Raw genomic sequence first — 14,510 nt, forward strand, 5'->3', positions numbered from 1 at the left:
AGGCCAATGCTAGTTGCTGAACAATATATTTATACTTTTGAAGATCTGAAACATATAGAAGACAAACACATTCTTACTATGTGTTTGTTTGTGTGGATACGCACACACGTATGTATATATTATGATACCTTAAAGTACCCCCAAAATCACTATGCCAGTGTGCCTGCCCAGTAATGTTGATCATTTATCACTGGACTACGACACTGGTTGCAGGAAGGGGGAGAAAAAGATAGGAAGATTACACATTGAGTAGCAAGGCATTTCTAGTGGTCAACCCCAAAAGAAAGCTGCTTCGGGATCTCTTCACTTGCAGAGTTTCCTAGAGGAGCTAGACACAGACAGACACACACACACCAGAACTCTCTTTTATTCACATCGTTCAAGTTGACTTAACAGCAAGGGGTCACCGGAAGGAAGCCCCCACCCACCCTGATCAAGAACAGCATGGTGTCCCAAATACTGAGTCACTGTAAACAGAATTAATCACAGATACCACATAAATAAATAAGGAGGGGAGCACTTATAATACAGCTGCAAACAAGGATTTGGGAAGGGGGCAAGGTAAGGAAACTTTTAAACATTACCACAACAAACTTAGAGGATGTACATCATAAAGCAGGCCTGATTCTGTCCCGCTGGACAGAACTGAAGGGGAATGGCAGTGCATCCTTGAAGATATTTACCTTCACGCAAAGTTCAGTGCAGACAGCCTTGATGCTGCAACAGACATAGGATTTGCACTTCCATACAATAGTAAAACTACACCTCCCCTCTTGTTTACATCATGTCCCTTGGGATACTTTAGGCTGGAGAAGCTAGAAAGAATCAAAGGAGAGAAAAGAAGTGACCAAGGAATGTCACTGGAGAAGCAGCTATTGGGCAAAAGGAAGTAGAAGGAAGAAAGACTAAGGGACTGGGACCAGTAGGGTTTAATGCATTGTGCTGGGCAGGTGGGGGGAAGGAGATGTGACAACAGATGGAATGAACAGAACAAACCCAGCCCTGTAAGAATGATCCCAGGGCAGGGAGTACATCACCTGGCCCCTACTCTGTCTGGGGCACAGATATGGTAGGTCCCTTGGGGTCATCAAAACGGTCCATAGTCTTGAGACTCATGACCATGTGGAGGCCATAGGTGAAAATGGCAACAAGAAGCAGGGAGGTCAGCAACCCCATCCAGATTCCATGAGAGAAGAAGCCGGCACAGTCACTGGCGTAAGAAAATCTTTCACCTGTCACATTATAGCTCTGGATCTAAAAGGGAAAAGAGTTCATGCGTTAGTGATGGAGGCTGATTTGTGGTCCCCTACCTCACAACACATTCTCAACACAACATAGGATGAAACCTAGTTCTACTTTAGAGGCTGTGGGAGGGGGTATAAGAGTCCCTTAGGGTTTTCTCAGAGAAAGAAAGAGATACCCATACATCTCCCATTGCTAGAAGAGCTTGTAATGCCTTGATCCAAGGTTGGGGTCACAAAACAGTATATCACAGGGAGACTGTCAAAGAACTGTCTTTCTAAAGGATCTAAAACAGGGCAGTGGAAAAAAACTATTGACAAAGACTACTACATGATATGCTCCCACTGCAACATACCTGAAAATTCACCATGAGCACCTTCCACTGGCTAGCAAAACTGTTGTTAGGTATTAACATGGCTTCCGAGGCTGTTGGATGACTGGCCACATAGGTGCAGGCAAAAGAATAATCGCTGGGTGCCACAATCTGGGTGGCATTGAAGAGAGCTGGGGGGTTCTGAGGCCTGACCAGCTCCACATTGTGGAGGGTAAACCAGTACCGTGCAGAAACTGGGTACAGCAAGTTCGTCATGCGGAACCTGAGAGGAGAACGGGCGCAAAGAAAGTGAAGACCAAGAGTTGGTAAGGTCACCTGGAGCAGATCTCTAAAATCCAGTTAGACTCCCCCATCACCCCACCCCAAATCATGAAGTATTTCTCAAACTTCAAATGCAGAATCTCTTTGGAATGGCAGGGCTCTGTCATCTTACTCCCTGAACTAGTTCCCATCTCCTTTTGATGGGGACTTCTAAGCCCCTCTTAAAGTTTTGACTAAATGTTGCCCACCTGGCTGCATATGGCCTTAGACTCAAAAAGGGAGGCATAAATTGCTAAGTGATTATATATGTCATAAAAACAGAACTCTGAGGAGCTGTGTCCATCATACTTACGTGATTTTCAATGGAAACCCACCCACATTTGAGTATTTCAGTACCAACCTACAATGTGGAAAGAAAACAGAAGCGTTAAAACCCGCAATATACATCCCCTCAAGTCTGCATAGCCCTGGGAAAAATTTCCCCTCCCACCCATCATTTCTATAGCCTTGCCTCAGCCCTTAAGAGGCTGAGTATTTTAAGAGGGAGTATGTTAAGCCCCGTTTCTAGTTTGTAAGACCACAGAGAGTCAAGTTGCAGGGAAATGCAGGCATTCTGAGATCTCGTCCCGGAACCCAGAGACAATGGTGAGCAGGACTCCTCATGGTTTGGAGACAGGACTTCCACACACACACCCCTCCATCATGGCTGGAGAAGCAAAACTGCACCAATCAGTAATTATATGGATATTTGTTTGCAAGTGGTTAGATTTAGAGAAGCCACCACAAAGTGCACACACATTTGGTCCTCTTCAGCACCACTGGCAGCTAACATCCTCTGCATCCACCCGCTTTCCCCAACGGTCCCAGTTTCTGCTTTTGCCTCAAGCCCTCTCTTCTTCATTCCTACCATCCATCATGCACCTGATCTCAGATCCTTTTCCAGCCCTCAACTCACTCAGAAGCATTAGGCGTCCACTTGGACTCGTCCACATTGACAGAGCGTTGCTCTCCAAATGTGAGGTTAGTAAGATCATGCCATGTTGTGCCATTAAAAGCCACAGAGAAGTTGCTGGCCCAGAAGAGTATCTGTGGGGTCCCAGTGACAGGGAACCGAAGCGGTGCAGCCGCAGTTTCCTTCTGGAGCAGCTGCCGACCCAGCCTCTCAGGAACCATATCAGAGATATCTCGAACAACCTGGAGAGAGAGAAAATAGGGCAGAAGGGGAGTAAAATGGGATTGAGAGGCTTCAGAGAACTGCCTATGCTTCAAATTGTAAGTGCCTCCCCCAAATGAGCCTCCCTTCCCCACCACCTCTTGCTTTGCTTAGAAAAGATCAGGATGTGTTGCTTTAAGAGCCATGGCTATCCGTAGTCATTGTGGTAGCCAAACACAGCAGGGCCCACTCAATAATGGCACCGGTTCCCTGGAAAACTTGCCCTAAAAGCTTACCAAGTTCCTATAGTGTTGGCTTTCTTAGCAAAAAACAAAAAACAAAAAACACTATGTTTTTAAAGAGTGTTTGGATAATCCTGATGGTTTTAGAACTATCTTAATGTATTTTTAGTTTACTGTATTTTAATTGTTCTTAAATGCTTGCATCCCATTAATGTGCCTGTCTTGGGAACAATATTTGGGGGCCTAAAGGCAGGGCATAAATGGAAGTTAATGAGATGAAAGGACATTCCAGGAATGGAGGAACACTCAGAGCAGGTATCTAACCAAGGTAGGCTAGGAATCTAAAGAGTCATGTACCCGTGAGGGCCGCAAAGCAGTCAGGATGGCCGTGTAGGGGATGTCCTCTGACTGAAGAGCACTCAAAACTTGTCCAAGGATTTCATCTGCAAGGAGAAATCTTGTTTTAGAAAGAGAAACTCTCCAAAGGCTTGAGACTCCCACTTACGAAAGCACAAGCCCATGAAAAAACTTCAGTCCTAAGCAGCACTATTTGTAACCTAAGAATCCAGCCTCATTTATAAATGCACCAAACTTCCTGGCTTTCCTATAAGACTGATGTCCCTTCTCAGAGAACAACAGTCACTTTACAGCTATGGCTCATTTGTATGCATTAATTCACAGAGAAATACGCAGATTGTAGTTGCTCCCCCACTCCCTATTTACTGAACTTATATCCTGCCCTTCTTCCTGAGGGAGCCCAAGACCTCAAACCGCAAGGCAACAAATACCCACCCAGAAAGCTAAATGCAAGGCCAGACATTCCAAGCAGCGACCTCTCAACCCAAACCCCATCCTAAAAGCTTCCAAACAATACTGCTCCACAATGCTCACCATTGCTGGTTAGAACTTCCTTTGGGGCCATGAGACTAGAGCTGGAAGGTGGGGGATGAGGGGGGAGAGAGAGAAATAAGTTCTGTTATCTTCTTTATATTGGAAATGTCATCAATGCCATCCTAGCCGGTGGGACAGGTTTCTGTCATTAGTTCAATGGCATCTGTGACCATATTGCCTTGCCATGTACAATTATCTGGGATAGAAGAGAGTCTACAACCTTGGCAACTGAACGTACATTTTAAGACCATGCAGCGGACTGACGGGTTTGTTTGGAACACCAGGGCAGCCATCCTTGGCATGGAGCCCTCCAGATGTTTTAGGCTACAATCCCCATCAGCCCCAGCCAGCATGGCTAATCAGGCATGGTGGGAGGGCAGCAGGATGGAGAAGCTCATGCATTAGGGGAGATAAAGTGATTTGCTTCAGTCGTAACATCTGCCCACATCGCTGTGCTGCTGCCAGCCCCACCAGGGCTTCATCTGCACTGCTAGCATGGCTCCAATGCCTTCACCATTGCACCCTTACCACTGCTGTTGCATTGTGGCAGCAACGCAGCCATGGGTACAGTTGTGGTGATGGGGCTGGCAGTAGCGCAGGCATGATAGTGGGGGCATGGAGGGGGCCCAGACCTGCGGGGGGGGCATTGTTGTGGGGCAGGCAGAAGATTCCACTTTGCATCCAGTGCTATGTGGCCCCTTGGCAACGTAAAGAAATGTACTATGGAGCTGGTTACAAACCTCGTGGCATACGGCAGTCGTATCAACAGCAGGGCTGGCAGGCTGGCGTTGAGCCGCAACTCCTGCAGGGTGTTCTGATCGACGTGAAGAGGAGATATGCCCAGCTTGGCCTTCAAGAAGGCGGGGACAGCACTGGCTGCAAACCAATCCACAGATGGAAGCACCAAGGACGATGGAGCGGCACCAAGCGCATTCTGTCAAAAAGACAGGGTTAAGAGTTAGAGCCAGGGCCATAGGATTTCCTAAGGCAAACAGCATGCCTGCCCCAGCCTGGTGCTTTCCAGATAATGTCGGACAACAACACCCATCATCAATTGCCACACGGCTGTGGATGGAATTCAGAGCTCATTCTGAGACATGCAACTTTCTGAAAATGTACAATGTGTTGAACAAGAAAGCTGTGTGTTGAGAAGGCTTATTGTCAATGCCCCCCACTTGCAAGGCATTTAAAATTCTGTGTGGCCACAAGAGGTACACAAATGAACCACAGATAGTTTGTAGTAAAGACACAAATATACGTTTGCATTGCATAAGAAATCCAGCAGCTGTTTAAATCCAGACATGTCCATCTTGCTTGATGAAAAGGGCTGGACTTTCCTGAATGAAATTAGTCCATGTTCTGAACATATAGTGGAAAACATACACACTGCTTCTCCTTTGATCAAGTTTATACACCCTTTTAAGAATGCTTCCAGGCAGCTTCTTTCCCCAGCAACAGCAGTTTAAAAACATAAAAACAGCAGGCAGGTTGGTAAGGGAGACAGAGGTGTTATTTCATAGAAGTAGTACATGTAGGATGAGAATTTGGCACCAACACTGCTGGCATCACACTGCAGATTTGCAGTATTTTTATCCTGCTCTCTATCATAAAGGAAAAGGAAAGGAATCCTAGGGGGGCTTATATATCTTAATAATAAGACAGTCCCTGCCTTCAGGCTTACAATTTAGAAGTCACAACACAAAAGGAAAAAGGGATTGGCGAGTGGGAGAAGCAAATTTAGGCACTAGCTCTTAGTTACAGAATTTTTTGAAACAACTAGCTAGACTGGAACGAGCTCAAGCAGAGAAGGAGCCAGAAACTGCTAATTCTTTCAGCCGAGTCAATGGAGAGGCCCTGCATTCCCATCTCTCCCTCTACCGTTGTCTGATAGAATGGCTACTGCTAGATGACCATGGAGGCAGGAGCCAGGTGAACTACTAAAGGCCAGCCAGTATGACAATCTTCTGATTCCTAGCATAAAGTAATTTTTAAAACTGTTTCTAAGAAGAAGGTAGTGTTTCCCTGACCAATGCATGTGACGCTCAGTTCATGCACTGGGTGTTTCACTGTTTCCAAGGACATCATTCCATATGACTGTGAATCATTTCCATCTCTAGAAAGAACTTCTCTAAAGCCAGGAGTTAGGTTTTGTGCAACACACTTTTGAAGCATTTCAGAATCCTACCCTGGTGAAAAATATTGAGCATCTTCAGCAGGGTATTCTATGTTTCTTTTATATTTCAATTTGTAATTTCCTTTCCAAAAATATAATTTATTTAGGTTTCTCACACACCTTGGGTTCTTTGGAAGAGCCAATACCCAGCAAAGCCTCTGACAGCTTAGAAACAAGTTATTGTTGTGTTATCTTTTATTTAATTCAGAAGAGAGGTACAGGAAATGTACATGTATTTAATTTTTCCTCAGACCTACACCCAACTGTTGGCATCTTCCAATTCTAGCCAATACAAAACTTGGTTAGAGCTTGTTAACGTTGTAGCTAGAATAAAGTATAATCAAAGTTTTATTCCTCACTTTGTCCAAGGATGAAGGTTTCTCCCCCATCCCCCAGCTCAAGTTATTTTTCTTCACTTTATCCTCTAATCCAGCCTTTCTCAACCTTGGGTCCCAAGATGTTACTGTACTACAACCCCCATCCTCCCTGACCACTGGTCCTGCTGGCTAGGGATGATGAGAATCGCAGTCCAACATTTGGGGACCCAAAGTTGATAAAGATTGCTGCAACCTAAGGAAGTGGAACATGTGTCCCTTAACATGTTGATGGACTACAAAGCCCATTATCCCTCTCTACTGGCCATGCTAGCTGGAGCTGATGGCAGCTGGAGCTTAACAACATCTGAAGGGCCCGTATACCAACAGAGGATCAAAGAGCAGAGCGATATGCTCCATCTTACACTGCAGACCATGGAAAGAGGAGGCATGGGAAAAGCACAACCCTAGTTAGCTGTACCAGAACTTGAATTTACAATTGCTCTTAAAGTTCCTCTTTTTTATTTATATTCTTGACACAGAACTGCAGTGCAGTGGCCCATCAAAAGTATAGACATATATATAAAAACAGGGAGAGACACCGGCAACTTGCCTAAAGTATAGTACCCCATTTCACACTTACCTCCAGATTGGGGAAGGCACTGTCTGGCTTGTTTCCAAAAACCCCTCCATAGGCTGTGAAATCCTCAACACTGAGCTGGGAGAGAAGATTGATTTTTAAAAACTTTTTAAAAGTACAATTTTTAATGTTTCACAGTGATGCTTTTGTCTTGTGTTTAAAAATATTTTTTCATTCCGATTGTTGTTCAAACACACAGAATAAAGAAAAAACTAGGAGCAGCTTTTGACAGCAAGCACTCTGCAGGCTCCCAAACACTCCAGATTAGAAGCAGCCTAGCTTCTCCAGCCTCCATCTTATATTTCCCCCCAAACATGTTAACAAGCAGATGCAAAAAACAGCCTAGCCACAATTCATCATCAGAGGAACTAGCAAAGAGAAGGGGGGGGGAGTGATAAATGGAATGAGGAAGTGATAAATAGAGAGTCATGAGACAACCAATTCACATGACCAGCAGAAAAAAGTTTCTTCTCCTTTATGCTGTACAAGCTCTGAAAAGACTACAAGAACCTCTTTCTGCTCAAGCACCAAATGGATGAAATGGGTGGAAACAGCCCTTTGGACAATTATTGAATTATGCAGTTGAAAAAAAGGTCATTTCCAGAAGATAATTCTGACCTCTGAAATGAGAACTAGATTAAGGGACAGGTGGCTGAAGGGTATGCCTGCAGTAAAAAGTGTATTAATTGAAAACTGCCAAGCCAGTTAATGGCTCCCAACCACAAAAGAGCCAAGCGTGTTTAGCTTGGAGAAGAGGAGATTAAGGGGAAACATGACAGTGGTCTCCAAATATCTGAAGGGGTGTCATGCAGAAGATGAAGCAAACTTGTTATCTGCTGTCAAGAGAACAGGACTAGAAGATATGGGTGGAAATTGCAGGGAAGCAGATTTTGACTAAATAGCGGAATAAACTTCCTATTGGTAAGAGCTATTTAAGCAGAAGCTGGATGGCCAAATGCCAGGGATGCTGCCATTGCCTCCTGCACTGCACAGCCTACACTGAGCACAGGTTTGAGCTAAATGACCTCCATAATTCTACAAACTCTCAGCACTGTCACAACAAACCCCAGAAGATCTGCATCTGTGGTGCATTTGTGTCCTCAGCAAGGAGTTCTGCCAGGGGCCAGACTCACTTTCTCCTGAAGGAACAGCAGCACGTTGTGAGGTCCACCATCTAGTGCAGAGTCCAGTAAAGCTGCAAGCTGAGTTTCTGTCACCACATGGCCCTCATGCGGTACTGCCAAGGGAGACCATAAGGAGCTGTATTCACAAAAGGAAGAGAGACACACACAGTGAGAAAGGGATAAGACACAGAAACCGGGTCATAAAAAGAGCAGTTGTGATTACGTAGATGGTCTTTTATTTCACAGGTGCCATCTCCCTACTCTTAGACTAGCAAATAGGAATACAGTCGTACCTTGGACTTCCAAAATGTCTGAAAACCAAATCACAGCTTCTGATTGGCTGCACAAAGCTCAATCAGTGCAACTCAATGCATCCAATCAGAAGCCATGGAAGCCCTATCAGACGTTTGGATTCCAAAAGAATGTTCACAAACCGGAACAATCACTTCCGGGTTTGCAGCATTCAGGAGCCAAAACATCCGAGTCCCAGGGCGTTCGGGATCCAAGGTACGACTGTATATTTGTCTGTTTTATGAGGACTGAAGGGCTACTTCACCCATTAGAAAACAAAGGGCAGAGAAACCCAATGAAGGTTTGTGTTCACTATATGGCTGCTGATGAGGGCAACTCAGGTCCCATCTACACTCTGCTGTACATTTAAAGCAATATCATACTGCTTTAAACAGTCATGGCTTCGCCCCCAAAGCATCCTAGGAAATGTTTACAGAGTTCTCCGAAAAGAGGGATTGACTGCTAAACCACTTTGATAACAGGAGCTCTGTAAAAGAAATGTGGGTTTGTGTATGCCTCCAAACAACTCAGCATGCTTTATAAACTGTAGCTCCCAGGATGCTTCGTGAGAAGCCCCAATGGTTTTGATGATGCTTTAAATGTATAGTGCAGATGGGGCCTTAGTGTTCAAAGTTATGTACCACATGCAGGCTGGGTTCAAACCCCCAGCTCAATCATATTCTCAGTGGGGAAATCACCATTGTTAGCTTCTACAACTGAAAAATGAGAACAAACCACACAATTCTGAGGAGGAACAAGACAGTGCAGTATCAAATATCTTCTTTAAAACCTGGATTCTACTTAAAAGGGGTGGTGGTGGTAGGAAAACCAAATACCAATCCTTCTCACACCCACACCAGGTTGGTTACTAAATGTTTCAAGGACACAAACACTTCTGCACTTGCACAGTCTTAATCAGACTCTGGTCAACTGACCATGGATTGTTCATCCCCAACCAAGTCTATTGGCTGAGGCAGCCTTCCACAGTCTAGTGCCCTCCAAATGATTTGGAGTACAATACCCATGGTGGCTGGGGCTGATAGGAGTTGTAGTCCATAATATCTGGAGAGCACCAGACTGAGCTCAGGGCAGTCCAAAGAAGCCTTTTTAAATCCTTAATTCCACCTCCAATATAATTTCTCACTTTATGACTGTAGCTTCCCCCTTGCCAGGGAAAAGAGAAAAATAAAGAGAGTCAGAAAATATCAAAGATATAGGTGTCAGAAGGACAAAATGAAGCGAAACAGGGAAGATTAAATCAGCATCGTGTGAAATGAGGAGTAACACCAAGGACTGATAAGAATAGACTTCCATGAACAAGGTAAAGGCAACCCAATGGGCCACCCTAGTTCCTCACTGCCATGCCAAGAGCCCTAGAACCAGACTTTCACCCTACCCTAGGAGTGTGCATTTCTATTCTTACTCTCCAGTAGATATCACAGTACCCACTGACCTCACTATATTGCAGGGCTAGTACCATAACCCACCACATACACAGAAGAAAGCCCCAACCTGTCATTCTTGAGTTACAAACTCACACATCAACCACCCCTCTCTGTGATGAGAACAGAAGAATGTTTCATGCTGTCCCGTACCAGAAACTTTATTGTTGGCTAACTCTGGTTTTGCAATGCATTTATGTACCTAAACCTAGATTTGGGTGCAGCTCATTATGGGAAAGCGGAATATAAGTGAACCAATCAATCAATCAATCAGAAAAGCCACCAAACTCTGCACTCAACGCAGCTCATGAACAAACCCGCCAGACAACACCACCTTTGCAAACATGCATTTGGTGTTGTGTTTCCAAGTGCAGTGCTGCACATTTTCAATATCTGAAGCCACTAGCGTGAACAAGGGCAACCCAGAGCAACTGAAGAGACATTGGGTCAGTGGTTCTCAAGCTTTTCTTGCCTGGGTAATACTTTCAGAATAAAAATTTGCTTGTGGCACACCGAATACATTGGAAAACAAAAGAAAACAACTCCTGGCAGTGCTCGATTTATAACACAGAACACAACTGCTTTATAATATGATCATGGGACATCTAGAGAGTACAAAACAATGCAGCTACATAAGAACATGAATCATTACATTCAGCAGAGCATGAGACGCCTCAACTCAGGGTTTGTGGGGAAAGGATTCCAGCACTGCAGGAGGCTGGACTAGATGACCCTCGCGGTCCCTTCCAACTCTACAATTCCATAATTCCCAAAAAATAGTGTTTGCCCTTGAATCTTCCCCCTTGGAGAACCACTACAGAGAAACAGGCGAGTTGCCGGTGCGCATCAAGCCGTCTGCGGATCTGCCCCCAGCCGAAGCGAGCCTCACCGCGCCCCCCCCCCCCAGCCCAGGGCCGCCCACCTACCTGCGGCTGGACCAAGCCACCAAGGGCACCTGCCCAGTCTGCGCGGACACCAGACCCAGCAGCGCCAGAAGAAGCAGCCCGGCCGCCTCCCGCACCGCCATCTTGCCTTCCCTGCTTCCTTGCTCCTTCCAGCAGCAACGCTTCCCCCGCGCGCCCCAGCCAATCAGGACGCTGGGGAAGCGGCGCCCGGGGAGGCAGCCAGTCAGGGCGCAAGGCGGGACCCGCGGCAGCCAATGGGAGCCGCCTGCTCCGCGCTGTTTCCTCCTCCGCCACCCGGCCTCCCACTTCCTGTCCTTCTCGCCCCTGTTCGGCAAAACCCGCAGCTCCGCGGATTCAGTCCCGTCCGCTGTCGCGCCTTTGGCTCGGCGAGAGGCCGGCGCAGCCGGGGGAAGCCGAGCGTCGTGGCGCTTCGCCAGCTTTGGCCGCAGTGACGCAGGCCTCGGCCACGTCCCAGGTTGACTACTGCAGCGCCCTCGAGGTGGGGCTGCCCTTGGCGGGTGCGCTGACCCTTAAAAGAAAAATACTGCTCCTTTTCCCCTCATGGGGTATCCAAGAGCCCGTATAGAGTCCTTAAGTAGGCTCTCTGTCGGTAGGAGAAAATCCCAGAGACCAGCCAGAGAATGTTGTTGTTGTCTAGTCGTTTGGTCGTGTCCGACTCTTCGTGACCCCGTGGAGCAGAGCACGCCAGGCCCTCATATGCCTGCTGTCTTTGTCCAGGGAGGTTTCTTGGCAGGGATACTGGAGTGGCTTGCCGGTTCCTGCTCCAGGTGGATCACGTTTGGTCAAAACTCTCCACTATGACCTGTCCATCTTGGGTCACAGCAAAGCTCATAGCTTCTCTGAGATAGTGATCCATGAAGGGGAACCAGAGAATACTGAGAAGCAAAACAGCTAGTAAGCCTGATCTTTATTAAACTGTTGCAACAGACTCCGCCACTCACTCCACACTGGGAGGGAATAAAGGAACCCAGAACATTGGTGTGCAAGCTCTTATATAGACTTTTGAAACTGCCTACCCTGTAGCTCAAGACGCCCCCCCCCAAAAAAAAAACATCATACAGTAGTACCTCCAGATGTGAACGGGATCCGTTCCGGAGCCCCGTTCGCATCCTGAAGCAAACACAACCCGCGTGTGCAGGTTATGATTTGCCACTTCTGCACATGCACGTGATGTCACTTTGAGTGAATGCGCGAGCGGCAAAACCCGGAAGTAATGCGTTCCGTTACTTCCGGGTCGCCGTGGAGCACAACCCAAAACAGCTTAACCTGAAGCGACTTCAACTCGAGGTATGACTGTATCAGGTATCCTGGCAGACAGGAGAAAAGCAACACACTCCCCCTGTGATGCATGTACAGTCATACCTCGGGTTGAAGTAGCTTCGGGTTAAGCATTTTCGGGTTGCACTCTGCAGCGACCCGGACGTAACAGAGCGCATTACTTCCGGGTTTCGCCGCTTGCACAGGCACAGGCACTCAAAATGACCGTCACGTGCATGCGCGGAAGCGGCGAATCGCAACCCGTGCATGTGGGTTGTGTTCGCTTCAGGATGCAAACGGGGCTCTGGAACGGATCCCGTTCGCATCCAGAGGTACCATTGTAATGCCTTATCTGATTGCCTTTTCTGGGTAGCCTGGCCATTCTTTTAAAACGGTAAATACAGTACTTAGTTCTGTAGCTGTACAGAGATGATATAGAACAGGGGTCAGCAAACTTTTTCAGCCATGGGCCAGTCCACTGTCCCTCAGACCATGTGGTGGGCCAGACTATATTTTTTTGGGGTGAATGAACAAATTCCTATGCCCCACAAATAACCCAGAGATGCGTTTTAAATAAAAGGACACATTCTACTCATGTAAAAACATGCTGATTCCCAGGTCGGATTGAGAAGGTGATTGGGCCACATCCGGCCCATGGGCCTTAGGTTGCCTACCCCTGTGTTACGCATATTGATAGTTTGCTCAGCTTAACAGATACTTGCCAGACTGTTTTTGCAGGGAGGTGTAAGCCCCTATAGTCCAAACACAATTGGAAAGCTTTTCCCATTTCCTTCCTCCTTGCAGAGAAATATTTGAGGTCAATTTGGGAGTCAAAATGGCTTCAGGATTGTTCTCCTGTACTATTTCAGACACGTGGTTTATATACTTATGTATGTGTTTGCCATGTATATATATTACCTTAGAATTCCTGTAACACTGACCAAACTGGTTATCTAGGGAGAACACAGCTCCCTTGCTAGAAAACTCTCCTCAGAGAGGCTCGCTTGGCACCTTCATTACATTTATTTAGGTGCCAGGTGAATACATCTCTTTGAACAAGCCTTTGGCTCATTAACATCCTACGGCCTTTAACTGTCTGTGGGAGGGGGGTTATTAGGGGTTGTTGTTTTTGTTTACTTTCGCTTTTATTGTATTATGATTTTTGTGTTTTCATCTGTATTTTAATGTTGTGAACTGTAATCTTCGGATCAGGGGCAGTATACAAATTTAATCAATAAAATAATAACAACAATAATAGAACAGCTCCACTGCCTACTGGTCTGTTTCCACTTATAATTCAAAGGGCTGGTTATGACCTATAGAGCACCATACAGCTTGAAGTCCAGACTATCTGAAAGGGCGTATTCCCTCATACAAACCTGCCTAGGTTCCGAGATCTTCGGGGCAGGCCCTTCACTCGGTCCCACAACCCTCACAGACACACTTGGCAGTAAGTCAAGGTAAGTCAAGTGATAAGTCAAGGTAACATTGCAATGGGTATGTTCTGTGTGGCACTTAAATAACTACAGAGAGAGAGAGAGGGGGGGGGCATGCAAGTGAAGAGAGAAGTCTTGACAACTTTCTAGCACAATGTCTCCTCTGGTCAGCAGGAGGGAGGCATTTTCCTTGACACTGTAAACCACAGCCTTCCTCAGCCTAAAAAGGTAAAGGTATCCCTGACCGTTAGGTCCAGTCGCGGACGACTCTGGGGTCGCAGCACACATCTCGCTCTATAGGCCAAGGGAGCCGGCGTTTGTCCGCAGACAGCTTCTGGGTCATGTGGCCAGCATGACTAAGCTGCTTCTGGCGAACCAGAGCAGCGCACAGAAACGCCGTTTACCTTCCCACCGGAGCGGTACCTACTTACTTGCACTTTGACGTGCTTTCGAACTGCTAGGTTGGCAGGAGCAGGGACCAAGCAACGGGACCTCACCCTGTTGCGGGGATTCGAACCGCCGACCTTCTGATCAGCAAGTCCTAGGCTCTGTGGTTTAGACCACAGCACCACCCGCATCCCTTCCTCAGCCTGGCATCCTCTAAATGTTTTACACTACAAATCCCATCAGCCACCTGGCTGGGAAAGACTCCTATAAATAGAGACGAACTGATATAAACAGATGAGGCATCCTTTGCATGTGTCTCTTTCTGAACAAAGAACAGCATGTGCAGAGAGCCATCACCAGTCCTACCCTCCTCCCAGCCACCAGAAGAACTCAGCAC

At 46.6% G+C, this 14,510-nt stretch overlaps 1 protein-coding gene across 1 annotated transcript; it reads right to left on the minus strand.

Annotated features, from left to right (window-relative positions):
• Nucleotides 1-351: 351 nt before the first annotated feature.
• On the minus strand, nt 352-11,192 carry ATP6AP1 (ATPase H+ transporting accessory protein 1). Its single transcript, XM_083719356.1, has 10 exons — nt 11,034-11,192; nt 8,384-8,510; nt 7,254-7,328; nt 4,864-5,057; nt 4,124-4,164; nt 3,590-3,675; nt 2,793-3,031; nt 2,190-2,237; nt 1,598-1,838; nt 352-1,254 (listed from the first exon to the last, which is right to left on the minus strand). Exons 1-10 carry the CDS (start codon nt 11,132-11,134, stop codon nt 1,045-1,047), a joined length of 1,362 nt encoding a protein of 453 aa, XP_083575482.1. The 5' UTR covers nt 11,135-11,192; the 3' UTR covers nt 352-1,044.
• Between the last annotated feature and the right edge of the window lie 3,318 nt (nt 11,193-14,510).

Source organism: Podarcis gaigeae (genome assembly GCF_964106915.1).
Source record: "Podarcis gaigeae genome assembly, chromosome: 17".
Taxonomy (NCBI): domain Eukaryota; kingdom Metazoa; phylum Chordata; class Lepidosauria; order Squamata; family Lacertidae; genus Podarcis; species Podarcis gaigeae.